The 27395-nt window shown below is 37.4% G+C and overlaps 1 protein-coding gene across 1 annotated transcript; it reads left to right on the top strand.

The window, feature by feature from the left end:
- The first annotated feature begins 24 nt into the window (after positions 1 to 24).
- On the top strand, positions 25 to 19370 carry LOC101405706 (chromosome unknown C10orf88 homolog). Its single transcript, XM_087432759.1, has 6 exons — positions 25 to 335; positions 989 to 1192; positions 1986 to 2058; positions 4455 to 4661; positions 8659 to 9113; positions 14343 to 19370. Exons 1-6 carry the CDS (start codon positions 172 to 174, stop codon positions 14575 to 14577), a joined length of 1338 nt encoding a protein of 445 aa, XP_087288885.1. The 5' UTR covers positions 25 to 171; the 3' UTR covers positions 14578 to 19370.
- The last annotated feature ends 8025 nt before the right edge of the window (positions 19371 to 27395 follow it).

The following is a 27395-nucleotide window of genomic DNA, read 5'->3' as shown; positions in this document are numbered from 1 at the left end:
CGCGCATGCTCTCGGGTAGCTGGTTCTCTCGCTCATGGAGAGGCCTCGGCTCTTGGGTTTGAAGGCAGAGGAGACGGAAGTTGCTTTGCTTCTTCACCTCCACTCGGCCCCGGCGGAAACTCCAGCGCTGGAAGAGAGGTTCCGGGGCTGGCCTGGGCCGGAGGCGGCAGAATGGAGAGCGGGCCCGAGGACGGGGAACTGAGCCGCCGCCCGACGCTGGCCTCCTCCTGGGATGCCGCCTGCGGAGCCCTGGCCCAGAGCCTCCGTCTCGCCCGGGCTGGTGTCGGCGCCGGGGACTTCGACTGGGAGGAGCTGCTGGCGCCGCCTGCCCCGGGGTGCGCCGGGCCGGGGGACTGGGCGTGCTGCTCGGTGACGGCCACGCTGCCGGGGGAGCCGTGAGGGAGGCGGGGGCCGTGAGGGGACAGGGCCCGGGCCCGGCGTCCGCCCGGGAGCGGAGCCGGTGACGGGTGTGTGCGGGGGCGAGGGCAGGCCCGGCGGCCGCAGGGCGGGGGCGCGTCCGCGGGCGGCGGGGCGACCTGCGAGCGCGGCGTCTCGCCGTCCGCCCGGTGCCGGCCGCTCCGCCCGCGGGCCGTCGGGCCGGAGTCCGCCGCTCCTGCCGAAGCTGCCGGACGGAAGCCCCGTGGCGACCGGACGGGCGCGGAAAGACGACGGCTGTCGGGAAGCTCCGTCGGCGTAGCCTCGCACAAGATGCTCTTGTCTTGGCGTGTCTTCTGCTCCCCGCCCGGTGCGCGCTAGGTGCCCGCGGGTTGTAGTGGCGTGAGAGGTGACTAGGGGGTCGAGTGGGACGCCGAGGTCAGGAGGAGGCGCAGGGGGCCGGTGTGGGAGCGCCCGCTTCCCGGGGCCGGTGCTGAGCGTGTGTCGGGGGCTCGGGGAGCTGCGCGGGCCTCACAGGCGGCGGCCGGGGCGCGGGTTGTGAGCGGGTCCAGAGCACCGTCCTGTGTGATGTTTGGGACCATTTTCCTTTCAGCCGGGGTCTGGTGATCTTGAGGAGCAGCCTGAACGGCCGAGATGAAAAGCCCTGCTTCCTTTACCTGAGATGCGACCCCGGCGGAGGGGAAGAAATCGTTTCTGTGGGCGTGTTGAGTTCGGCGAGAAACATGGAAGTGTACTCAGGAGACGAGTACTGGGGAACCGGTCGGGGCGAGCATGTCTGCAGTGTTCGGGATGACAGGTTTGCGCCCTATCGTCGTCGCGTGGATCGTCCTTCTGAGGGAGTGTTGTCATCTTCCTCGGCTTTTGCAGTGTTTCTTGATGCTCTGACATCGGGTCGGCCATCGGGGGAGAGAAGATAAAAACATACCCGTAGGAATAGAACTTTAGGGATCTTCGAGACAGTCTGGATCAGCTTTCTCGTTTTTATAAACGTGGAAATTGAGCGCTAGCAGGAGGATGAGTTGGTAGAAGGTCGTGACTAGTTAGGGGAAGAGTTTGATCAGAGTGGAGTTCTAATGTGCTGCTTGTGTGTCTCCTTTAACTCTCAGTGGTCTGTTTTCCAAAATTTAATTTGTCAGTCAGTTTGGAACTTTGAACACATTTTCTTGTAGGAAGCCTTGTACAAGCCCAAGCCTGTGCCACACCAACATAGTTAACCTGTTACTATACTTTTGATTTTTTTCTGAATTCTAACAAAGGTGCTGTCCTAAACTTTCTTTAATGTAACTCAAAACATGAACTGTGTATATACTGTGCATGCTGGAAATAATAGATATGTTTACTGAGCTTTAAAATATGTGCTGTGCTACATGATTCTACATTTGTTATCTGATTTATCTTATATAGTTAGTAAGTGCCAGATGTAGTCTTTATGCCCAGTGCAATTCAGTAGGAAGCCACAACTGTGCCTCACCAGGAAAACTGAATCTCAGGATTTAAGTATTGTCCTGGAAACCTTTGTTTTTAAATATAACTATAAAAAGTGGTAATGTATGAAAGTGAAAAAAGAATTTATTCTTTTTTATTTTTAGTGAACACGAAAAGATTATTTTGTACAAAAAATATGTAAAATTGGAGTCCTTCACACATGCTTGTAAAATAAAGGTAAGTCATCACTAAATTATAACTAATGTGAAAACTGCAGTTGTTTTTTTACTATGCATACTTATTTTCTGTTGGTTTGGTAATACAGTTAGTCCAACTTGGTCTCTGCTTTTATTTCAGAAATTCTTAGTAAACACATAAAAAGAAATTTTTTTCTAAAAGTTATCAACATTCTTTTAAAATTTGACCATTTATTAGCTATGGCAATATCATGTCATGTGCTCTATTAATACAGTAGAATTGTACTTTTAAGCCTTGGGAAACTGAGTTAGAAAAATTTTTTATCTTTATTAAAACATAGGTGCCAAGAAAACCACAAGCAGTTTTGGTCCCAACATATTGAGAAAGATAGAACACAATTAGAGAAGTTTCAGACAAGAGTACCACAAAGTTAAAGGGATTTGGACTGATGTCTTCAGAATGAAAAATATTGTTAAAGTGATCTTTGATGATGTCATCAGACTCTAGGCAAAGGGTACTACTGAGCTGGAAATCATAAGCCCTGACTATTTAACGAGTTCTGTTGCTGACTAGTGGCATAGCCTTGGGCAAGTTTCTTCACCTGTTTGGGTGTTCTTCATGGGTAATATTAGGGGGCTGAAGAAAATAAATCCTTGGATTATTTTTATCTCTAAAATTCTGTGCTTATTATTACTTACAGAAGATCACAGAACTGATTATTTCAAGATGTTGTTTTAGGTAGTATATACTAATGGCTTCTAAAGTCGTTTAAATAAAGTGATGCATTCATTCAACAAATATTTGGGTTCCTATTGATGCCAAGTACTGTACTAAGCATTTAGGAATTAGTGGTAATAAAATAAATTGCAGCGAAGCCCTCACGTTGCTAATATTATAGTGGGCAAGACAGATAATAAGTAGATTCACTGTGCAAAATATGTACTACCCACATTCGATAGTGAGAAAGGCTTGGGGATTAAAAAGCAGAAAAGTGGGGCCGATCCCATGGTGTGGTTAAGTTCAGCATGCTCTGCTTCAGCAGCCCAGGTTCGAGGGTTTGGATCCCAGGTGCGGACCTACACCACTCCTCAGCCATGCTATGGCAGCAACCTACGTATAAAGTGGAGGAAGACTGGCACAGATGTTAGCTTAGGGCTAATCTTCCTCAGCAAAAAAAAAAAAAAAAGGGGGCAAGAAAGGGATAATATGAAGATTGGAATGTGGGTATATAAATTTAATGAGGTGTTTACTTAATTGCTGTTGACTGTCCTGTCTTTGGTGCCACATGGCATTTTTAGATCATGGATCTGTATTCACTCGTGTCTTTGTGTGATATATGGGTTTGTATGTGTCTATGAAGGTGAGTGTTTTTTGTAACTGTTCTATGGAAGTACGTGGGAGTGCAAAGAGTCATTTCATTTAGGGAAATCCTAGGGTTTGTATGAAGGCTTCTGGTGGGACAATAGGATATGAAAGTTAAAATAAAAATAATAGTTACCATTGCATAGTTTTCGGCACTTGCTTAGTGGTCAGTACTGGCAATTTTAACACATAATCATCACAACCACCATGTGAAATCATTGTTATATCCCTCCTTCATTTTTTTTTTTTTTTTTTGGTGAGGAAGATCAGCCCTGAGCTAACATGGGGCCGGCCCCCCACCGCCCCCCACCCCCCATTTTATTCCTGACTTAAATTTTGGCCTTTGACCAGGGTCACATAGGCTGTAAGTTGCAGAGTCATCACTGAACGCAGATCTGTCTGATTCTAAATCCTCTTCCCTTTCTACTTTGCTACTCTTCCCATATCACACATGAAATGTCTTTTGGTTCAGAAACGTGGATGAAATGAGGCAGCATCAAGCGTTGGAAAAATTGCTGGGATAGAAGCCAGAAGAACTAAGTTCGATGCTGGACCTTACTAATTGGGTGTCCTTTGACAAGTTAGAAAATCACTCGACCTCTTCTTTTCAATGTGTAAACTATCGAGCTATATTCGATCATCTTGACATCCCCTGACAGTTCTAAATTCTAAAAGACTGAATTATATTTAGTATTTCAGTAAACACTTGGCATGTGCTCTGGACAGCCTTATTTTGTATTAAATAATATTTATAGCAAGTTGCAATATGTTGAGGTCTCAGTTTGGTATAGTTTATTTTAAATTCCTTAATTAAAATGTTGTTTTACATTCCCCCTTGCATTTGTTATTTTACATGTAATCTTTTAGCTTGAAAAGGGTTTTTTAATTTAAATGCTTTTTCTGAGCCTCATGATAAATTGGAATTTTTTCCTATGACTATTCTAGAGAAAACTTAAAAATGTACTTAAAATTAATTTTTGGTTCTTGAGTGCTTCACTCTTAGGTAATAACAAGAGACTTTAAATGATGGTTGTTTTTAATATTATTTTCTGGAACTTTTTGTTTTATCATAGTTGCTCTCCTTTGGTGAAAAGCAGCATGTGTTCATCAGTAAGGTCGTGGTACACCTGAAGCTCGTATCAGCAAATTCTGCAACAAGCTCTCCTGCTCTAGGATCAAGGATAGACCTTGAGAGGGTCCAAACCATCATGGAGTCCATGGGGTCTAAGTTATCACCTGGAGCTCAGCAATTGATGAATATGGTTAGATTTCAGCAGCAGGTAAGTAGAAATAGATTTCTTTTCAGATACCATTAAAAATTTCAAAATGATGGCTTTTTATAAGGATATGTAGTGACTTAAATTTTTTCTATTAACTTTTACTATTGATTTGACTGTTATCTTTGTTTTTGTAAAATAGCATTTTGTAGACCTACCCTCTTACAAAATATATTTACTTCAGATCTTCATAATTTTCCCTGAATTCACTCACTCATTCATTCAGGTATTTTTAAGCACCTTCTCGGTGAATAAGGCACTGTTTTGAGCACTACAGAACATTTTTTTCAAGAAGCTTAGAGATAAAGAGAAAATTAGAAGATAGTTGTGTAAAGGAATATTGAGGACAGTGGGAGAATTTGTCAAGTTTGTGAGATTTGAGCTTTTTTATGAGTTTAGTGTAGTATTTTTAACTATGATCCACAGAACACATGTATCAGAATCGTTTGGCATGCTTGCAAAATGCATATTCTGGCCTTCACTTTCTACCTACTCAATCTCAGAGTGGGGTCCAGGAATCAGTATTTTAAATAGGCATGCCTAGGTTGTTCTTATGCACATTCTAGTTTGAGAACAACTGTTTCAGTGGAAAGATTCTGTGGAGAAACAAACTGAAGATTTAAAAAGGAATTATTTTTTGGTGAAAAGATTTTGGAAATGATTAGAAGAGATTAATGAATTAAATATAACTAATTCACTGACTGATTTCTATCTTTTAAAAACTTGACTTTGGAGGAAAAAATAGATGGTAGATTTCTTATTTAGGGGAGCCTAAACTTTAAACTTTATGGTTTTATTCCTAAAATAATATGTTTTCTTTGCCATGAATTTCAGTCGTTACTGAAGTTTATTAAGTAAAAAGTAAAAGTATTTTCCCAGCTATCATCCTGTTCCCCTTAAGTGAGGCTTGCTGCACAGCAGGCAGCTTTTGTGATCTAGCTTTTGGGTGAAGCAGGCCTTTGGCAAGAACTGGCTGATGGTTGAGCCAGGCCCCAGGCGCAGCAGCACACCACCATTTCAGGCCTTGGAAAGTAGGGCAGATCCCCTGTGGGGCTGTTTGCAATGGCTGAAAGCCCAAGTCTGCTGTGGGCCCACAAGGCTGCCATGGGTCCACACAGCCACTGTGGTCTTACTGGTAGGTGTTGCTGCTCCCTGGGGCAGGCTGCCTGGTGCCTGATTGTGCTTGATTGCCTCAGGTGCCCTAGTGGGCGGGGCAGACCCCTGTGCTATCAGGCTGGAGGAAGGATTCCGATGGCACCAACCGTCCTGCCATCCTCTGTGTCAGCATGACCGAACTAGGTCAGAGTAATGGCTGCCTCCAGTGTCTCCATCCCTGGGGGTGGGCCCAGCCACCTCCTGCCACTCTGGGATGTGTTCTGAGCTTAGTGAGTCTCTTTTACCAGTGGACTATGCACTTCTCTATCTGGCATTTCTGTGCTGGTTTCTGGGTCGAGTGAGTCTGTGCATGGGCCCTTTAAGAGCAAGTTTTCCTTTCCCTGAAGTTCTGTAGTTTTCCTGGGCATATTCCCTGTTGGTTTTCAGAGCCAGCAAAGCCAGCTGTTTTGGGATCTCATCTTTCTTGGGCTGGATCTAAGGTCTGGGGTGCCTAATGTGGAGCTCAAAACCCACACTCCTCTGGGAAAAGCTCCGTATCTTTGAGCTTGCTCGTGGCCGTGAAGTGCCGCACCTAGGGTATGGTTTTTTCCTCAGCAGGGTGTTTCTCTGCCTCTTCCATCCCTGACTATGTTGTCCCTCATTGTAGAGGTATTTTTTATCCAGTTTCTAGATCTCTCTCAGAAGATGTTGTTCCACAGGTAGTTGTAGTTTTGTTCTATCTGTTCTATCTGTGGGAAGAGGTGACTTCAGGATCCTCCTATGCCGCCATCTACTAAATGCCTTCAAATTTTTTTTGGTAGCATGAGTAGCAGTACATAGAAGAAATTTGAACATCTATTTTTGTACGCTTGTTGAAATATCTCTTTAGGGTAAAGTCCTAGAAGTGGGATTTTTTTGGCAAAGGGCAAGCCCTTTAAATTATTTAATATGTATGTAGTTGTCTAATTTAAAAAGGATTTGATGTGACTTACGAACAGTATATGATAGGACAAGAAAAAATAAGCACTGAACAGGGTCACATAAAAAGAAGTAGAGGGATAGCCACCAGGCACCTGAGGTTTGTTCATTTACATGTTGACTTACCTGTGAATTTCTTGATATTTAATACAAAGAAAAAAAATCATCTAAAGAGCTCTCATCTGAGAAAAAGTGACGAAAAATCTGAATTTCTTATAATAATTCAGATTAAGATATGTCAGAAAAGGAAAACTTGCTAACAAATACCTTCACATTTGGATTTTTCTATTTAAATTTTCTGTTTGATGAACAGTCATCCATAGTTTTGACATTAACTCTAATGTAAATATCATTCCTGTTAATGTAGATTTGCCAATTTTCTACCATACATTTTTTTGAGGTATGACAGAGAATGAATTTTTCCATTATGACTGAGTAAAGCTGCTTTCAGCTAAAGGAGAGTTATCTAATTCTAAAATTTATATATCATTATATATAATCCATAGTGTTCCAGGAATAACTTAAGGTTTATTTAAAACTTGCATTCAGTAGAACAAGATGAATTGACAGTGGGTTAACATCTCTCTATAAAGAGAATTCTTCCAAAGTGCAGTTCTGTGAAAGAATTTCTATGGGGACTTGACATTACAACCCCCCTCCCCCAACCCCCCACACACATACTTCCCTGGCCCTCATTAGTCCCCTTTTCTGTTTTATTTTTCCCTAAAGTATTTATCACCATCTCCATCCACATGATATCTTTTCTTTCTTTTCTTTTACTTTTTCTTTTTTCCCTTTTCTCTCTCCCGGTTCCATTAGCATGTAGGCTCCATGAGGTCAGGATTTTAATTTGTTTTGTTCAGTGCTGTATTTTTTTTTCCAGTGCCTGAAACAGTGTCTACCACAGAGTAGATTCCTGGTAAATTTTTACTGAATAAATATTGGTTTAGCTTTGTCCAGAAATTTTTTTTTTTAGAATATCTAGATAAATGTATGAACTGAGTTTCTTAGCTAATCTTGAATAATACTTTTCAGTCTGTCTCTCACCAGCTATTGAGCAGGAATAACTATGGGCAGATATCTCCTGATAAGAATCTCTAATAGAGTTCTGTGTTTTGAATTTAGGATAGAGCTTATGCCCTGACACTTAGTTAGGTTAGAGGTTGTTTTGCTTTTTCTTGTGGAAAAATTGAAGACCATAGCAAGGAGATATTGTAACTTTCCCTTCAAGGTAAGCCAGAATCTTATCAGGAAATAATACTGTTTAACCAGTTGAGTTGAGGTCACAAAAGAGAACTATTATCCTGGAAATTCTTAAAGCAAATACAGCCAAAAGGTAGCTCATTTTAGTCACTGAAAATTTCACAAATGTACCATAGTACATCTAACTTTAAATAGCGTAACTATCTGTGTAGTCTCCAGGAAAAATTCATTGCAAAAGATATGTCTAGGTAAAAAGGAGTAGTTTAGCATATGTTGAAAGTTTGTGAATGATATTTAATTCTAAGAAAATTATCAATTGCTGTGACTCAATTGAGAATACTACATTTTATTACCATAAATTAGGGAGGCCTTTGTAATAAAAACATTAATGCCAGTACAGTTTTACTAAGCATGCTAATATTTATTTTAATATTTTCTTTAGGAAAAACTACAGTGAAATAGTTAAAGGCCCTGAGTCTAGAGTTAGGTGGCCTGGGTTTATGTCCTGGTTCTGCCACCTAGTAGTTGTGTTACCTTGGCCGAGTTACCTTTAGCCTTGGTCTCCTCAACTTAATTTTGGGTAGTCATTGTAGCTTACTTCATATGGATATTTTGAAGATCAAATGAAAGAATACACATTGCCTCCCTTATAGTAATTATCCCCAAAATTAGCTGTGATTACTATTAGTATTACTAGTAACGTTTACTTATTTACCTTGCTTAGAATTGTATTCCCATTGGAGAGCAGCGTCAGTCGGTTTTGGGAAATACTGAATACAGACGTATGATTGACCTACAATCATCATCTACCTCAGGAGCCTTCGCCAAGTCATCCTCCACGCCTTTTCCTTTTAGAACTGGATTGACATCTGGAAACGTGACCGAAAACTTAAAAGCTTACATTGATAAAAGTATGCAGCCACCTGGTGGAGGAAATATTACAAACCTCAAAGAGTGTAAAATTGTGCCACAAAACCAGTCTCTTCTTGAGAATGATCTTAAAAATGCAGTATCTTCTTTTTTACCAAAGAAAGCAAGTGAGAACTCAAATACACCTAAGTCTGAGTTGCTGCCTTTTCTCCAGAATTTGTGTAGTCAAGTTAACCATCTCCATGTAGGACATAACACCAAGTGTCCGGAAAACATCACCAAGCCCAGTGAAGGCATTGTTGGTGTTGCGTAAGTATTTATTTTAGGAAAATGTGGTTTAGATCTGGTAGGTGGGGGAATCAGCTGAACAGAAAGAAATTTGTCTCAATGAGTGTATTGCCTGGAAATCTGTTTCCAGAAATAATTTTAGGAGCTTTAACATTTTACCATTAACACACTTAAAGGGAGTAACTATTATACAGAGTAGAATTGGTTGCTTTAAAAGAGGTGCCTAAAAGTGGAGATGTTGAGCACTTGTCAGGGATTTTGTTGAAGGGTTACATCCATCAGATAGAGGTTGGCATAGAATGTTATTTGCATAAATGGAGAGGGGCTGTGGACTCATAATCTTTACATAAATATAGTATGTCAAAATAGTGTTCTAGGCTGGAGTTCAGGACTCGGATCATAGTTTTGGCCTAACCACTTTGCCACACTGTTTAATCTCTCTTTGAGTTTTCATCTGAAAATGAGGTAGTTGGATTAGTTTGGAACTAAACAGTACCAACCGAACAAGACAGACATAATCTATCTTGAGTCATGAAGTAAACCTAACCAAATTTAAAAGGATTGAAATCATATAAACTATATTCTCTGACCATAAATGAATCCAACTAGAAATCAATAATGGACAGCAAGAAAATTTCCAAACACTTGGAAATTCAACAACACATTTCTAATAATCTATGCTTCAAGAAGGGTCTCAACAGAAATTAAAAAATGCATGGAAATGAATGAAAATAAAACAAATCAAACTTTGTAGGATGCAACTAAATAAGTGTTAAGAAGGATGTTTATAACACTAAATGCTTACGTTAGAAAAGAGGAGAGGTCTGGGTCGGCCACGTGGCTTAGCGGTTAAGTGCGTGCGCTCCGCTGCTGGCGGCCCAGGTTCGGATCCCGGGCGTGCACCGACGCACCGCTTCTCCGGCCATGCTGAGGCCGCGTCCCACATACGGCAACTAGAAGGCTGTGCAACTATGACATGCAACTATCTACTGGGGCTTTGGGGGAAAAAAAATAATAAAAAAAAATAAATTAAAAAAAAAAAAAGAAAAGAGGAGAGGTCTGAATAACACAAAACTACAACAACTCAACTAAGATGAAATAGATAATTGGAATAGTCCTATAACCATTAAAGAAATTGAATTTGTAATTTAAAAGCCTAGCAAAATAAACCCAAAGCAAGCAGAAAGAAGGACATGACAAAGAACAGAAATCAATGAAATTTAAAAGAGGAAAACAATAAAATCAGTGAAAAAAAGCTGGTTCTTTGAAAATTTCAATAAAATTGATAAACTTCTTGGAAGACTGGCTAGCAAAACTGGCAAAGATAAAAAGAAAGAAGAGGGGCCGGCCTAATGGCACAAGCAGTTAAGTGCGCGCCCTCCGCTGCGGCGGCCTGGGGTTCGCCAGTTCGGATCCCTGGTGTGCACCGATGTGCCACTTGTCAAGCCATGCTGTGGCGGCATCCCATATAAAGTGGAGGAAGATGGGCATGGATGTTAGCCCAGGGCCAGTCTTCCTCAGCAAAAAAAAAAAGAGGATTGGCAGATGTTAGCTCAGGGCTGATCTTCCTCACAAAAAAAAAAGTGAGAAGACACAAATCATCAATATCAGGAATGTAACAGGAGATATCAGTACAGATCCTAAGGCTGTTAAAAAGATAAGGGAATATTGAAAACAACTTTATGCTCATGAATTTGACACTTTAGAAGAAATGGATCAATTCTTCCAAAAACACAAACTACCGGGGCCGGCCCGGTAGCGCAAGCAGTTAAGTGCACGTGCTCCGCTGTGGCAGCCCGGGGTTTGCCAGTTCGGATCCCGGGCACACACCGACGCACCGCTTGTCATTCCATGCTGTGGCGGCGTCCCGTATAAAGTGGAGGAAGATGGGCATGGATGTTAGCCCAGGGCCAGTCTTCCTCACACACACACAAAAAAAAACCCACAAACTACCAAACTCAACCAAGATGAAATAGATATACAGAATAGTTCTATAACCACTGAAAGTACTGAATTTGTAATTTGAAAGCTCATGTAAAAGAAATATCCAGGCCTAGGTGGTTCTACTCCAAACATTTAAAAGAACACCAATTTTACACACTTCCAAAAAAATAGATGGGAAGGAAGACTTGTCAACTCATTTTACAAAGCCAGTATGCCCTGATACCAAAATAAGATTGCTCCAAAGAAAATGCAATACATAGAATTATATGTTAATGGAAAAATATATGAATCTGTAAAAATAATTATAAAAACATATAAAGATCTAGCAAAATATATACAGGATCTGTAGACTGAAAATTATAAGATGCTGTTGAAAGAAAGCAGAGAAGACCTAAATAAATGGAGAGACGTGCCAAGTTCATGGACTTGAAGACTCAACATAATGAAAATGTCAGTTCTCTACAAATTGATCTATAGGTTTAATATAATTCCTATCAAAAGTTCAGCGAGATTTTTGTAAATATAGACCAGATTATTTTAAAATTTGGAAAAGGAGAGATAAAGGAACTAGAAAAGCTGAAACAATTTTGAAAACAAATATCAAGTGAGAGAAATCACTACTTGATTTCAAGACATATAGCTACAGTATTCAAAACTGTGGTATTGGCGGAGAGACAGCCACATAGATTAATAGACTAGAGCACACAGAAATAGTCCACACAAGCGTGACCAACTGATTTTTGACAAAGGTGCAATGGCAATTTAGTGGAGGGGGATAATCTTTTAACCCCTGGTGCTGGAACAGTTGGCTGTCTAAAGGGCAAAAAGTGAGCTGTGACCTAAACATACCTTATACAAAGATTAGCTCAAAATGGATCATGGACTTAAATGTAAAACATGAAGCTATAAAACTTTTCTATATATATAGGAGAAAACCTTGGGGACTTAAGACTAGGAAAAGACTTCTTAGATATGACACCAAACGCAGGATAATAGAAAATTTGATATATTGGACCCCATCAAAATTTAAAACTTTAGCCCTGTGAAAGACCCCATTAAGAGGATTAAAATACACATTACAAAGTGGGAGAAAATATTTGTAAATTACAAATCCAACACGTGACTTATATTTAAAATATATGAAGAATTCTCAAAACTCAAAAAAAATCTAATTGGAACGTGGGCAAAAGACATAAAGGGACATTTTGCCAGAGAGGATATACAAATAGCAAATAATCACATGTAAAGATGATCAACATTGACTTCATAGCTGTTAGGGAAATGCATATTAAAATCACAAGATACCACTAAGCAGTTATTCAAATGGCTAAAATAAAAAGTTTAAAAAGTGGTAACAATACCAAATGCTGATGAGGATGTGGAGAAACTGGATCTCTCATACATTGCTGGTGGGAATGTAAAATGGTACAGCCTCTCTAAATAATATTTTACCAGTTGCTTGAAAACTAGGCATACAGGTACCATGTGACTCAGCAGTTGTACTCCTGGGCATTTATCCCAAAGAAATGAAAACTTATGTCCACACGAAAACCAGTACACAATTGTTCGCCGAAGCTTTATTTGTGTGTAATAGCCGAAAACTGGAAACAACCAAAATGTCTAAAAATGATGAATGGTTAGTCCATATCATGGGATGCTAATCAGCAATAAAAAGGACTGAACTATTGATACAACAATTTGGATGGCTCTCAAGGACATTATGCTGAGTGACAAAAGAGAATCTCGAGAGATGACGTACTATGTGATTCCATTTGTATAACATTCTCAACATAAAATTATAGAGATGGATTATTAGTGGTTGGCAGGCATTAGAGATGGAGAGGATTAGGGGAGTAGATGTGACAATAAAGGGTAGCAGAAGGGAGACTTTTGTAGCTAAGGAATAGTTCTCCATCTTGATTGTGGTGACATTTACATAATGTGTATACATGTGATAAAAAGGCATACATACACACTGTACTAGCATCAGTTTCCTGGCTTTGATATTATACCATAGTTAGGTAAGATGGGACTGTTGGGATGATTGGGTGAAGGGTAGTGGGGAACTCTAGTATCTTTACAACTTCCTGTGAATCTATAATTATTTGAAAATACAGTTTTTTTTTTAAAGAAAACTCCGTATATTCTAGAGTAGTGGTTCTCAAACTTTTTGGTCTTTACACTTTTAAAAATAATTGAGGACTCTAAAGAACCTTTATGTAGCCTATAGAAAAATATTTGTTTAAAAACAACAGCAATAAACCCATTATATTGTAACATGACAATTTTTATGAAAAAATATATTTTCTAAAAAAAGTTTAGTGAGTATGGAATTGTTTTAAATTTATGCAAATCTATATTAGCTTCTGGTTGCATTCTTATATATGTTGCATTTTAGTGTGTATAATCAATAGCTAGAAAGACCATAGTAGAAGTACTGAGAACAGAGTTAATCTCTGAAAAACATACTTATTTACACCCTAAACTTACTACCTTAGGAAATTGTAGGAAACAGAAGAATACACAACGACATGTTCTGTTAGTCATCAGAGCAATGACATTACACATGGCGTAGCCTCTGGAAAATGTCACTCTATGTTCATGAGAACGTGAGGATGAAAAGTTCAAATAACATCTTACTGTTATTATAAAAATACTTTTTACCTCATGGAACCCTTGAAAAAGTCATGGAGATCCCAGGGGTTTGTATACTACACTCTGAAATTCACTGTCCTAATGTTCATTCATTATGAACTTTAGAAACTGGCATGCTTTTCATTATTTTTACTTTAATGTGCCCATTCCAGTTACATTCATTTTTAAATGTTTTTATAGTAGATTAGAAAAGAATCTTTCAGTACTTTAGTAAAGTTATGTGGATGAAAAAAGACAAGACTGTTTAAATTGTAGAGTTGCTTGGGGAAGTACTTGGAAGACATACATGGAGACCTTAAAAAAGTTGGCAAGATCAGTTTTGATTTGGAGCTCAAAATCAAAAAGACCCTTTCTAAAGGCTTGTTCTTTGAGGGTAGAAATTCTGTCATCTTCATTTTTATATTCTCATTTCAATTGTATGCTTAAATGTTTCAAGACTTAAAGAAATAAGAATGCTTTGGGCATTCAGGATTGTGGGCGCCTGTTATATATGTATTTTAGAACCTAGAAATACGTCATAAGGAGACAGAGCACAGTTGTGGAGACACATGTCAGCAATGTCTGTTGGCTACTTGTTGTAGTATAGTTTGGTTGTTTTGGGTATAATATCAGAGATAATCATTACATTATTATTTTTAAATTTATTTTTAGAATGGAAGAACAACCTGTTTGCTCCTACTTGGAAAAGATTCTTTCTAAAAATATGGAACTGATGGAAAAGAAACTTATGGACTACATCGATCAGCAAATGTATAAACTCCAGGAGCACATAGATAATAAGATTGCCTTGTTAATGGACTTGCTGCAAAATCCCAACTCCCCACCCACTGGGATGTCTCTAAGACATTATGACTCTGGAGAAAGACTTTCAAATGGAGAAAGATAAGTGCTCAACATGTACCGTGTACTACAGATATTTATTACATATTTATTACAAAGTCAAAACCCCAGAAAAGTTTATGAAAAGCAAGTATTTAATGTCATTTGAAGGATCACCATTTACTTACATAAAATGACCTCTGTGTTCATTTTCACTGCACTTATTGTTGTAACCTAGTACTGTACACTAAGAGTTAACATGACACGGTCATAAATTATTTTAGTTTGCAATATTGTTCACTCTTACAGATATTTATGTATACTTCTGGGTTGTTTAAGTGTTTAAAATTTTTAAGGATTTCTAATGCAGTTCATTAGTTTGTAATGTATATGTGTTTGATAGAAGTACATTTTTTATTTATAAAAGACCTTATAGTCTTGGGAGTATGAAAAATAATGCTTAGAGTATTTGATAATTTTTGGTCTATTGATTGTTCCTGGAAAATTGGATACTTAAGACTTGGAACCTTTAATTCAGATCACTAATTTACATTTTGTATTATTTAGCTCAGATAATGAGTAAGCTGTAGTGTTTGGCATGTGTACATATACACTGGGCTGTTACTATTATTTGTTTCAGTACAGTAGCAATAAATAGGAAAATAAAAATCACAACTGGCCAATTCCTTGTTAGGCTTATTACTTTAGACTTAGTGTTTGATGTAAAACGAGAGAAATCATCTTGTTTTATCTCAATAAACCCAGAGAGTATAACTCTCCTTTTCTGAGCTGATTCTTATTTCCAGAGCCCTCTTCTAGTACGTTTAATCTGTGAGGTGTTGAGGTGCTGCATTGAAGGATTAAGGCATATGAGTCAAGGAGAGTGCAGTTCTCTCTGGCAGACTTAATTTTCAGGAATTATAACTATTGTATATGTGTTGAAGGGTGATTTATTTGCATCTAAAAAACAAAAGCATCCACTCTGGAAACTATTTAAGTAAATAGAAATGTTTCATTTTCAATGAATCTTTGCTTAAAATGTTTTATTTTACTGCAAAGATGTGTTTCACACTCATTTAATCTTTTGGTGAGTTTATTCTTTAAAATGAGGGCTAAATTTGTGTACGCTTTATTCATTTTTATTATGCTACAAAGTTAACACAATATATGCACCATGGTTTGACCTCAGTCACTTGAGGATTTGCTTGTCACTTTTTGTAGTCTTTTCAAATTTATGGGGCATTCACAACATATATCGCTATAAGATAGTATTTCCTTTGTCATTTAGGAGAAATCTGTCTCACTTCAAACTAAACCTTTTAGTTAAGTTTTACACCTTCTGGTGTTTGTAGATTTACAAAATGCCTATGATCATAACCACAGTCACTTCATTCAGAGCAAGGACTGTGAATGAAAATAGAAGTAGATGGTTGACACGCTAATGATAGTTCCTTCTGCATGTATTTGATGATGAAATACTATAATTGGGGAACAAGCTCACAATCATTTTAAAAAGTAATATTTGGCAATATGAAAAATGATAAATTTATGATTTCTCTACATAGTCTATGAATTTTATGCATATTATGATTTTCTTAAATTGACATTTGTTAAGTAGAACACAAGGTACCAGATAGTTTTCCACTTGGCACACCTCAAGGGGCCACATGAGGAGGTCAAGGCAGGGTGCAGGCAGAGAGAGAGAGGCAGGATCCTGGGGCACATGAGTTTATTAGGGTCCATGGGTGGAGTGCTTTGGGATTTCTGGGCTAAGGCTGGATTGGTTTATTCATACCAAAAAGAGTGGGGTTTTGGTAAGCTCCATGGGGTCTTATCTAAGGGGCACACATGGGGAAGGCCCTGGGAAGCGGGGGAGACTATTTATCACAAGTCCTGTTGGGAAAGCCATGTCAGGAACTTAAAATTACCTATGACTCTGCAGGCTGTTATCTAGGGCATGCGCTTGCATGTGGAGCTAGTGTCAGTTTGAGGTTCCCACAGGCCGCTTAACAAGATAAAATGGATAACAAGGCAGGAATACCATGGAGTAGCTTTCCCAAACTCTTGACAATGCATTTGTTAATGTTTAGAATAATGCCAGCACAATATAGAAGAGCTTTTATCAAATATTTGAATTAGCTTTGTGTTCACATTAAAAGTCAAAGACAAAATATCCCTAAAAGTATTTTTATTTCCAATGGCTGACTTAGTTTGGTTCCTCAATGTGAAGTAATAAATTTATGAAATTAAAATATAATAGTCAAAGAGCTATATGGGGTCATTTATTAATGGCCACTATTTTCCCTTGTTGTCCAACTATATTTGATCAACAGGGAAGATGTATGATATATCTGTGGTGACATTCATTCACACATTTTCAAATATTTTCCAAGTAATATCTTATAAATACATTATACAAGACTTTGTAGTGAATGTGTTTAACAGTTACTAAGTTTAATTTTTTTTGCTTGTTTCTTTTTGTTTTTGCCATGAAAATAATTTGTTATAAACCAGAATCATGATCCTTCATAGTCAGTGCAAATTAAAGACAAGGATCACAGGACTTCTTTTACACCAGGACCATTTTCACCTAGGATAAATTCTTATTAACAGTTTTTACTTCATTGTGGCTTATCCTAAAACAAAACCAAAAAACACCACAAAGAACAAAACCACAAAACCTATCAAGCTCAGTATATTCACTAGCAGGTGCTTGGATCATATGGAGAAAATGACTCAAAGTAGCCAACATATAGTTATCACCTGAATGTGTTGACCATCCCCTCTGTCCCATGTAACCTCAGAACTCAGGTTCCTGACCTCTAGGAAATAAGCAGGATTGTCCTGTGTTAACATTTCTTCATTTTAAAAACAACTTTTTTTTTTTTCCTAAAAGCTATTGTGTGGGATGCTGGTTTCTTTTATTATTTACTCATTTAGGAATTAAAACACATCACTTTTGAGTCAGTTACCTACTAATAACATGTCCGTAATAAGGAGACAGGAGGATATAATTGTGTTGTTTCTAGAAATAAGAACATAAGTCAAAAGCCACATAGGTAATAGTGAATTATCAGTGTATATTCTTGGAGTGGTTTGTATATTATCAACTGGTGGAAATAAAAATCAATGCTGTGCAGGTTTAGTTAAAAAAAAAAAAAAACCTTTAAAAGTGATATCTTTATCTTTTTATCCATTGATGGGCACTTTGGTTGTTTCCAAGTCTGGGCTATTGTGAATAACGCTGCAGTGAACATAGGAGTGCAAATATCTTTTCAAATTAGTGTTTTCATGTTCTTTGGATAAATACCCAGAAGTGGAATAGCTGGATCAAATGGTAGATTTATTCTTGGATAAAGAAGGTGTGGTATATATACACAATGGAATACTACTCAGCTATAAAAAAAGATGACATCTTGCCATTTGCGACAACATGGATGGACCTTGAGGGCATTATGCTGAGCAAAATAAGTCAGACAGAGAAAGCCAAATACCATATGATTTCACTCATATGTAGAAGATAAAATGACAACAACAAACACATAGAGAATAGATTGGTGGTTACCAAAGAGGGGGAGGCAAAAGGAGTAAAAGGGCACATGTGTACCATGACGGATGGTAATTAGGCTTTGGGTGGTGAATATGATGTAGTCTACACAGAAATTGAAATATGATGATGTACACATGAAATTTATGTAATGTTAAAAACCAATGTTACCTCAATAAGAAAGTGATATCTTACTTAGGGCTTTGATAAAAGCTTTATTATAAACCCTTATACCTAGAGTATATATGCTCAGAAACAACTGTATTTGAGCAGCATTTTATGTGCCATAATGTGTTCTTAAATCATGAAATAAGTTTTTCTTATTTGAATTGCCACTTGAACTTGGACTTGTTTTGAGATCAATGAGTCCTGTGATGGAATCAGTCTTTCCTTTGTATGAAATGATAAGAAATGTCTCATTTCCTTCTGGAAACAGTCTTGATTGCAGCAGGACTGATGGTCACTACTATCACATATCAAAAACTTATACTGGAGATACAGAGCCCAGACTTCTCAAGAATTAACTCAAAGACACTAAACTGGAATCTCCCATAGTGTCTAGATATGGGATTCACCTTACAAGTCTCATCTTGATGACATCTGAAACAGAAATATGGTCACATTAAAAATATTAATAAAGGTTTAATATTGAAAAGAGATGATTCAAAGTATTCTTGGACTGAATTGTTCAGTTTATGGATCCAAAAATCTCTAGAGAGACAAAGGCTTTAGTTCAGACTAATGTGAGCTGATACTTTGGATTTGATCTCTTGCAAAATCGCAAAATTCCCTTTAGCCTAAATTTCTGAGTCCACATGAATGAATTAGAAAATTGATAATGTATGTATTGGAACTCAAATACCTTTCCTTACCTGCTTGCTATTATTAATGTTTCAATATGGTCATGCAGTTAAAATCCATTAGCTTTTAGACAAAATAAAACTTCTGCTTTAAAAGAAGTATTCTCCCTCTTTTTTTTTTTTTTGAAGAATCCTATATATGTTTTACTGATGATGGATTGATGACATTCTGTTTATTATCAAAATATAGTGCAAATGAATTGATCATTCAGGTTTTTGTTGAAACAATGATTTTTTTTAAAGTAGAAAACAATTATTTTTTTAAAGTAAAAAACCAGAAACACAAATAGAGCCTTATTTGCAAAAAATTAGTTTAAGTACACTTTAAGATTCTGATTTGGCTGTGATTATGGCTGTAGTTATTCTGATTTGGCTGTGATTATGGCTGTAGTTATAGAAGTGTTTGATCGTAAATTATTTATAATTAGTACACATTATGTTTTATAAAATAATAAAAATAAATTTTATAACATTCTATGATTGTAGTACTAGGAATAATTCAGATGAACACTAATTTCTGTTTCATCTTAATATTTCCAAGTTTTGAAGACCTAAATTTCATTGTATGTTTATCTCTGTATGTGTGTGTGTGTGTTGCAAAAGACCTGATGGCAAATATACTAGACAAAGATTTTAAAACATGTGTCTTAAAGATATTCAAAGATCTGAAGGGAGATGTGGAGAAAGTCAATAAAATGAAGTATGAACAAAATGGAAATATCAATAGAGATAGAAAACCTAAAGACAAACCCAAAAGAAATTCTGGAGCTGAAAAGTACAATGACTGAAATGAAAAATTCACTAGGGCGATTCAAAGGCAGATTTCAGCAGGCAGAATAATCAGTGAACTTGAAGATAGGACAATGGAAATTGTTGAGTCTGAGGAATAGAAAGGTAAAAGATTGAAGAAAAGTGAACAGAGCCTAACTAAGGTCCTGTGGGACATCATCAACCAAATCAGTGTACGCATTGTGGGAATCCTAGAAGGAGAAGAGACAGAGAAAGGACCAGAGAGAATATTTGAACAAATAATGGCTGAAAACTTCCCAAATTTGATGAAAGATGTGAATATAAACATCTGAGAAGCTCAACAAACTCCAAATAAGATGAAATCAAAGAGACCCACACCAAGACACATTATAATGAAACTTTCAAAAGTCAAGGGCAGAGAGAATCTTGAAAGCAGCAAGAGAAAAAAAACATCACATACAAGGGATCATCAATAAGATCTTCAGCAGATTTCTCATCAGAAATTTAGGAGGCCAGAAGACCGGGCAGATATATTTAAAGTGCTAAAAGAAAAAAACTGTTGACCAAGAATCTTATATCCAGCAAAACTGCCCTTCAGAAGTGAGTGAGAAATTGAGATATTTCCAGATAAAAAAAAACTGAGGGAGTTTGTTTCACAAGACTTGCCCTGCAAGAAATGCTCAAGAAAGTTGCAAGGTGAGATGAAAGGACGCTAGGCAGTACCTTGAAGCCAAATAGAGAAATAAAGATCTCAATAAAGGTAAATACATGGACAGTTATTAAAGCTAGTATTATTGTAACAATGGTTTGTAACTGAACTGTTTGTTTTGTAGACAATTTAAGAAACTATTATTATTTAAAGGGAAAAAAAACAATTATTAGAATGGTAGTTGCCAGGGGTTGGGGGGAGGAAGAATGGGGAATTATTGTTTAATGGGTATAGAGTTTCAGTTTTGCAAGGTGAAAAGAGTTATGGAGATGGTTGATGGTGATGATTGCACAACACTATGAATGTATTTAATACCACTGAATTATTCACTTAAATGGGTAAGATGGAAAATTTTATGTTTTGTGTATTCTACCACAATACAAAAAGATTAAAAAAAAAAAACAAACCCAACCTTGTGTAACCTTCTGTGTACAGGAGATGCTCCTGAAGTTTTAGATTTAAATGAGAACTATGGGTTCCAGAAGAGAAGTAATGGAAGATAAAGCAACTCTGACTTTTTGAGAGTCAGAATTCTCAAAACATGCTGAAATGAAGTGATTCAAACAGAACATAGTCATTTTTACTGCAGACTTTCCCTAGCAGAGACCTGTTGGTAGAGGTTCCATCAAAAACTTTAATGTTTTCACTTTCGTGCCTTCCATCTGGATCAAACCTGTGAACAGAACACATCTATGGGTAGAGAATAGCCTAGTGTAAGCACCTAGCAGTTGGTTTTTGCCTGACATTAAGCTTTTGATTGCCAAGGCATCCACTTCAAAGACATCCGTCTCCAATAAACACATTGCTAGCTACAGGACTAAAGAAAAAGCCAGGCTGGCCCCACCCCTGAAGTTTCCTTTTGTTTCTGAGATCTCTGGCTGACTTAGATAACTGACCTTTTGGCCGCTTGTTTTTCCTTTCTCGTCGTGCTTTAACTCCCACTCTTATGTTTTAAATTCACCAATAGCGAACATGCGAGACCCTATGCCCCCCATGCTCGACCCCAATAAAAGCAGAACCCCAGGTCTCGTGCTCTCTCTTTTTCTCAACTCGTGACCTCGCTGTGTGGCCCCAGGTATGCCATGTACCCTCCAGGACTTGTGTATAATAAACCTTGGTTTTTTTCAAAGTTCCCTGATGAGTGTTGCTGAGGTGCATCTTGCACTCATAAGAACCACAAGGGCCGGTCCAACCACAACATTGGCTCTGAAAGAGGAAGTGTCTGTAAGGACTCACAAAGGGCCCAGGTGAGTGCCCCCAGGCATTTCTAGCCAATAGCATCACTGTTGTAGGCTGAGACATGGACAAAACAAAGAGCCAGTAGCAAAAAAGTCAAGTGCTCACATTAGCATCGCTTTTACAAAGTCTTGGCCACTCTGAATAATGCTGCAATAAAGATGAAAGTGCAGATATCTCTTCAAGATTTTATTTCCTTTGGATATATACCCAGAAGTGGGATTGCTGGATCATGTGGTAGTTCTGTTTTTCATTTTTGGAGGAACATCTGTGCAGTTTTCTCTAATAGCTGCCCCAATATACGTTCCCACCAGCAGTATACAAGGGTTCCCTTTCTCCACATCTTGGCCAACACCTGTTATCTTTTGACTTTTTGATAATAGCCATACACATAGGTGTGAGGTGATATCTCATTGTGGTATTTATTCGCATTTCCCTAATGATTAGTAATGTTGAGCACCTTTTCATATACCATTTATATGTCTTATTTGGAAAAATATCTATTCAAATCTTTTTCCCATTTTTAATTCGTTATTTGTTTTTTTGCTATTGAGTTGTATTAGTTCCTTGTATATTTTGGATATCAATCCCTTATTGGATATATGGTTTGCAAATATTTACTCCCATTCCATAGGTTGCCTTTTTCAATTTATGGATTGTTTCATGTGCTGTGCAGAAACTTTTTAGTTAGATGTAGTCCCATTTGATTATTTTTGCTTTTCCTGCTTGTGCTTTGGTGATAAATCCAGAAAATCATTGCCAATACCAATGCCAAGGAGTTTTCCCCTATGCTTTCTTCTAGGAGTTTAAAAGTTTCAGGTCTTATGTTCAACTCTTTAATCCATTTTGAGTTGACTTTTGCACATGGTGTAAGATAGGGGGTCCAGTTTCATTCTTTTGCATGTGGATATCCAGTTTTCCCAGCACCATTTATTGAAGAGACTAGATTTCTCATTGTATATTCTTGACTCCTTTCATTAATTGACCATATATGCCTGAGTTCATTTCTGGGCTCTTTATTCTGTTCCATTGATCTATGTGTCTGTTTTTATGCCAGTACCATACTATTGTGATTACTATAGCTTTGTAATATAGTTTGAACTCAGGAAGTATGATTCCTACAGCTTTGTTTTGCTTTTTCAAGATTGCTTTTGCTATTTGGGGTCTTTTGGGGTTCCATATGAATTTTAAGATTATTTTTTCTATTTCTGTGAAAAATGCCATTAGAATTTTGATAGGGATTACATTGAATCTGTATATTCCTTGGGGGTATCATGAACATTTTAGCATAATTAATTTTTCCAATCCATGAACATGGAATATCTTTCCATTTATTTGTGTCTTCTTCAATTTCTTTCATCAGTGTTTTATAGTTTTCAGTGTACCAATCTTTCACCTCCTTGGTTAAATTTATTCCTAAGTATTTTATTATTTTTGATACTATTATAAATGGGATTATTTTCTTAATTTCTCTTTCTGATAGTTCATTGGTAGTGTATAGGAACACAATTGATTTTGTATGTTGATTTTATATTCTACAACTTTACTGAATTTGTTTATCAGTTCTAACAGTTTTTTTGGTGGAGTCTTTAGGGTTTTGTATATATATGATCATATCATCTGCAGAGACAGTTTTACTTTCTTTCCAATTTTGATATCTTTTGTTTCTTTTTCTTGACTAATTGCTCTGACTAGGACTTCCAGTTACTGTGTTGAATAGGAGTGGTGAGAGTGGGCACCCTTTTCTTGTTCCTGATCTTAGAGGAAAAGCTTTCAACCTTTCACTGTTGAGTATGATGTTAGCTATGGACTTGTCATACGTGGCCTTTATAATGCTGAGGTACAGTCCTTGTATACCCAACTTGTTGAGAGTTTTTATCATGAAAAGATGTTGTATTTTATGAAATGCTTTTTTGCATCTATTGAGATGATCATATGATTTTTATCCTGTATTCAGTTAATGTGGTGTCTCACGTTGATTAATATGTGTATGTTTAACCATCCTTGTATCCCAGTGATAAATCCCACTTGAACATGGTGTATGAATCTTTTAATGTACTGTTGAATTAGGTTTGCTGGTATTTTGTTGAGGATTTTTCCATCTGTGTTTATCAGGGATATTGGCCTGTAATTTTATTTGCTTGTAATGTCCTTGTCTGGCTTTGGTATCAGGGTAATGCTTGCTTTATAAAACAAATTTGGAAGTGTTTAGTTCTCTTAACTTTAGGGGAAAAATTTGAAAAGGATTGGTATTAATTTTTTTTAAATATTTAGTTGAATTTACCAGTGAGGCCATCTGGTCTTGAGCTTTTCTTTGTTGGAAGATTTTTATTATGGATTCAATGTCCTTGTTCATTATTGGTCTGTCCAGATTTTCTATTTCTTCGTAATTCAGTCTTGGTAAATTGTATGTTTCTAGGAATTTATCCATTTCTTTTAGGTTCTCCTAATTTTTGGCATGTAATTGTTCATAGTAGCCTCTTTTGATTCTTTGTTTTTCTACAGTATTGGTTGTACTATTTCCTTTCATTTCTGATTTTATTTTATTTTTTGAGTCTTCTCTCTTTTTCTCAGTTATTTTAGCTAAAGTTTTGTCAGTTTTGTTTATCTCTTCAAAAAGCCAATCCTTAATCAAAACAGTATGGTACTGGCATTAAAACAGACATATAGACTAATGGAACAGAATCAAGAGCCCAGAAATAAACCCATGCATGTATAGTCAATTACTATTTGACAAGGGAGCCAAGAATACTCAATGGAGAAAAGGCAGTCTCTTCAATAAATGCTTCTGGGACAATTGGGTATTCACATGTAAAAGAATGAAACTAGATCTCTATCTTACACCACTCACAAAAGTTACCTCAAAATGGATTAAAGACTTAAATGTAAGACTGGAAGCCATAAAACTCCTAGAAGAAAACATAGGAAAAAAGCTCCTTGACATGGGTCTTGGCAATGATTTTTTGGATATGACACCTAAAATACAAGCAACACAATAAAAAAAACAAGTGAAACTACATCAAACTAAAAAGCTTCTGCACAGCAAAAGAAATGATCAACAAAATGAAAAGACAACCTACAGAATGGGAAAAAATATTTGCAAAGCATATATCTGATAAGGGGTTAATATCCAAAATATGTAAAGAACTGATACAACTCAATAGCAAAACCACCCCCAAATAATCCAATTAAAAAGGGGCAAATTAGGGCCAGATCCATGGCATAGTGGTTAAGTGCACACGCTCTGCTGCCGGTGGCCCGGGTTCGGATCCTAGGCGCGCACCGATGCACCGCTTGTCAGGCCATGCTGTGGCAGCGTCCCACATAAAATGGAGGAAGATCAGCATGGATGTTAGCTCAAGGCCAGTCTTCTTCAGCAAAAAAGAGGAGGATTGGCATGGATGTTAGCTCAGGGCTGATCTTCCTCACACACACACACACACACACACACACAAATGGGCAAATTACCTGAATAAATGTTTTTCTAAAGAAGATATACGAATGGCCAATAAGTACATGAAAAGGTGCTTTCAACATCACTAATCATTAGGGAAATGCAAATCAAAACTACAATGAGATATCACTTCACACCTCTTAGAATGATTACCATCAAAAAGACAAGAGATAACAAATACTAGTGTGGATGGGGATAAAAGGGGACCTTTGTGGGGGCTGGCCTGGTGACGCAAGTGGTTAAGTGCGCGCACTCCACTGCGCGGCCTGGGGTTTGCCGGTTCGGATCCCAGGCGCGCACCGACGCACTGCTTGGTAAGCCATGCTGTGGCGGCTTTCCATATAAAGTGGAGGAAGATGGCCATGGATGTTAGCCCAGGGCCAGTCTTCCTCAACAAAAAAAGAGGAGGATTGGCAGATGTTAGCTCAGGGCTGATCTCTGCACACAAAAAAAGGGGGACCTTTGTGCACTTTGTGTTGGTGGGACTATAAATTGGTACCACCACTATGGAAAACAGTAAAAATTAAAAATAGAACTACCATATGATCCAGCAACTCCACTTCTGAGAATATATCCAAAGGAAACAATAACACTATATTGAGGAGATATCTGCACACCCATGTTCATAGCAGCATTATTTACAATGGCCAAGACATGGTAACAACCTAAGTGTCCATTTTTGGATGAATGGATAAAGAAGTTATGGTATATAATATATGTATGCAATGGAATATTATTCAGCTATTAAAAAGAAGGAAATCCTGCCATTTGTGACAACATGGATGGACCTTGAGGGCATTATACTAAGTGAAATAAGTCAGACAGAGAAAGACAAATACTGTATGATCTCACTTACATGTGAAATCTAAGAAAAGAGAAAAACTCAAACTCAGAAAAAGAAATCAGATTTGTGACTACCAGAGGTGTGGAGGTGGGGGGGAGGAGGAATTGGAGGAAGGTGGTCAAAAGGTACAAACTTCCAGTTATAAGATAAATAAGTACCAGGGATGTAATGTACAACATGGTGACTGTAGTTAACACTGCTGTTTGGTATATATGAAAGTTGTTCAGAGAGTAAATCCAAGAGTTCTCATCACAAGGAAAAATCTCATTTTTTTTTCCTTTCTTTTTTGTTTTCCTGTATCTATATGAGATGATGGACACTAACTAGACGTATTGTGGTAATCATTTCACAATATATGTAAATCAAACCATTATGGTTTACACCTTAAACTTACACAGTGCTATAGGTCAATTATATCTCAATAAAACTGGAAAAAACCCAATCCTTAGTTTCATTATAGTTTTTCTAGTCTCTTATTTCATTAATTCTGCTCTGATCTTTATTTCCTTCCTACTGCTCTCTTTGAGTTTAGCTTGTTTTTCTTTTTCTAGTTCCTTGAGGTGGCAAGCTAAATTGTTTATTTGAGAGCTTTCTTTTTTCTTAATGTAGCCATTTATCACTATAAACTTTCCTGTTAGAACTGCTTTTGCTGCATCCTGTAAGTTTTGATATGTTGTGTTTCCATATTCATTTGTCACAAGATATTTTTTGATTTCCCTTTTGATTTCTTCTTTGATCTATTGGTTGTTCACAAGTGTTATTTAATTTCCACATTTTTGTGAATTTTCCAGTTTTCCTCCTATTATACATTTCTAGTTTCATACCATTGTGGTCAGAAAGATACTTGATATGATTTTAGTCTTTTTAAGTTTGTCAAGGCTTGTTTTGTGACCTAGTGTATGATATATCCTGGAGAAAGTTCCATGTGTGCTTCAGAAGAATGTGTATTCTGATGCTGTTGGATAGAATTTTCTGTATGTCTATTATGTCCATTTGGTCTAAAATGTATTTCAATGTTTCCTTACTGATTTTCTGTCTAGATGATCTCTTCATTGTTGAAAGTGAGGTATTCAAGTCGCCTACTATTATTGTATTGTTGTCTATGTTTTCCTTCAGATGTGTTAATATTTGCTTTATAAATTTGGTGCTTTGAAGTTGGGTGCATATATATGTATAGTTGTTATATTCTCTTGACAAAATGACTCATTTATTATTATAATGACCTTCTTTGTCTCTTTTTACAGTTTTTGACTTAAAACCTATTTTGTCTGATGTAAATATAGTTACCCCAGCTCTCTTTTGGTTTCCATTTGAATATCCTTGTCTGGCTGTGGTATCAGGGTAATGCTGGCCTCCTAAAATGAATTTGGAAGTGTTCTTTCCTCTTCTGTTTTTTGGAGGAGTTTGAGGAGAATTGGTATTAATTCTTTAAAGATAAATTTGTAGAAGTAAAATACCTGGTAAAGTTCTTTGTGCTTTTTATAT

Source organism: Ceratotherium simum, chromosome 6 (genome assembly GCF_057802395.1).
Source record: "Ceratotherium simum simum isolate JZ-2026a chromosome 6, ASM5780239v1, whole genome shotgun sequence".
NCBI classification, from domain to species: domain Eukaryota; kingdom Metazoa; phylum Chordata; class Mammalia; order Perissodactyla; family Rhinocerotidae; genus Ceratotherium; species Ceratotherium simum.
The sequence above is the reverse complement of the archived record's forward strand: the minus strand, read 5'-3'. Positions and strand labels throughout refer to the sequence as shown.

Bases quoted from the DNA above. Each gene is read 5' to 3' on its own strand.
- LOC101405706 (XM_087432759.1), top strand. From the start codon at position 172: ATGGAGAGCGGGCCCGAGGACGGGGAACTGAGCCGCCGCCCGACGCTG. The intron at 336-988 runs GTGCGCCGGGCC...TTTTCCTTTCAG, and splicing joins CTGGCGCCGCCTGCCCCGGG to CCGGGGTCTGGTGATCTTGA. The intron at 2,059-4,454 runs GTAAGTCATCAC...GTTTTATCATAG, and splicing joins CACATGCTTGTAAAATAAAG to TTGCTCTCCTTTGGTGAAAA.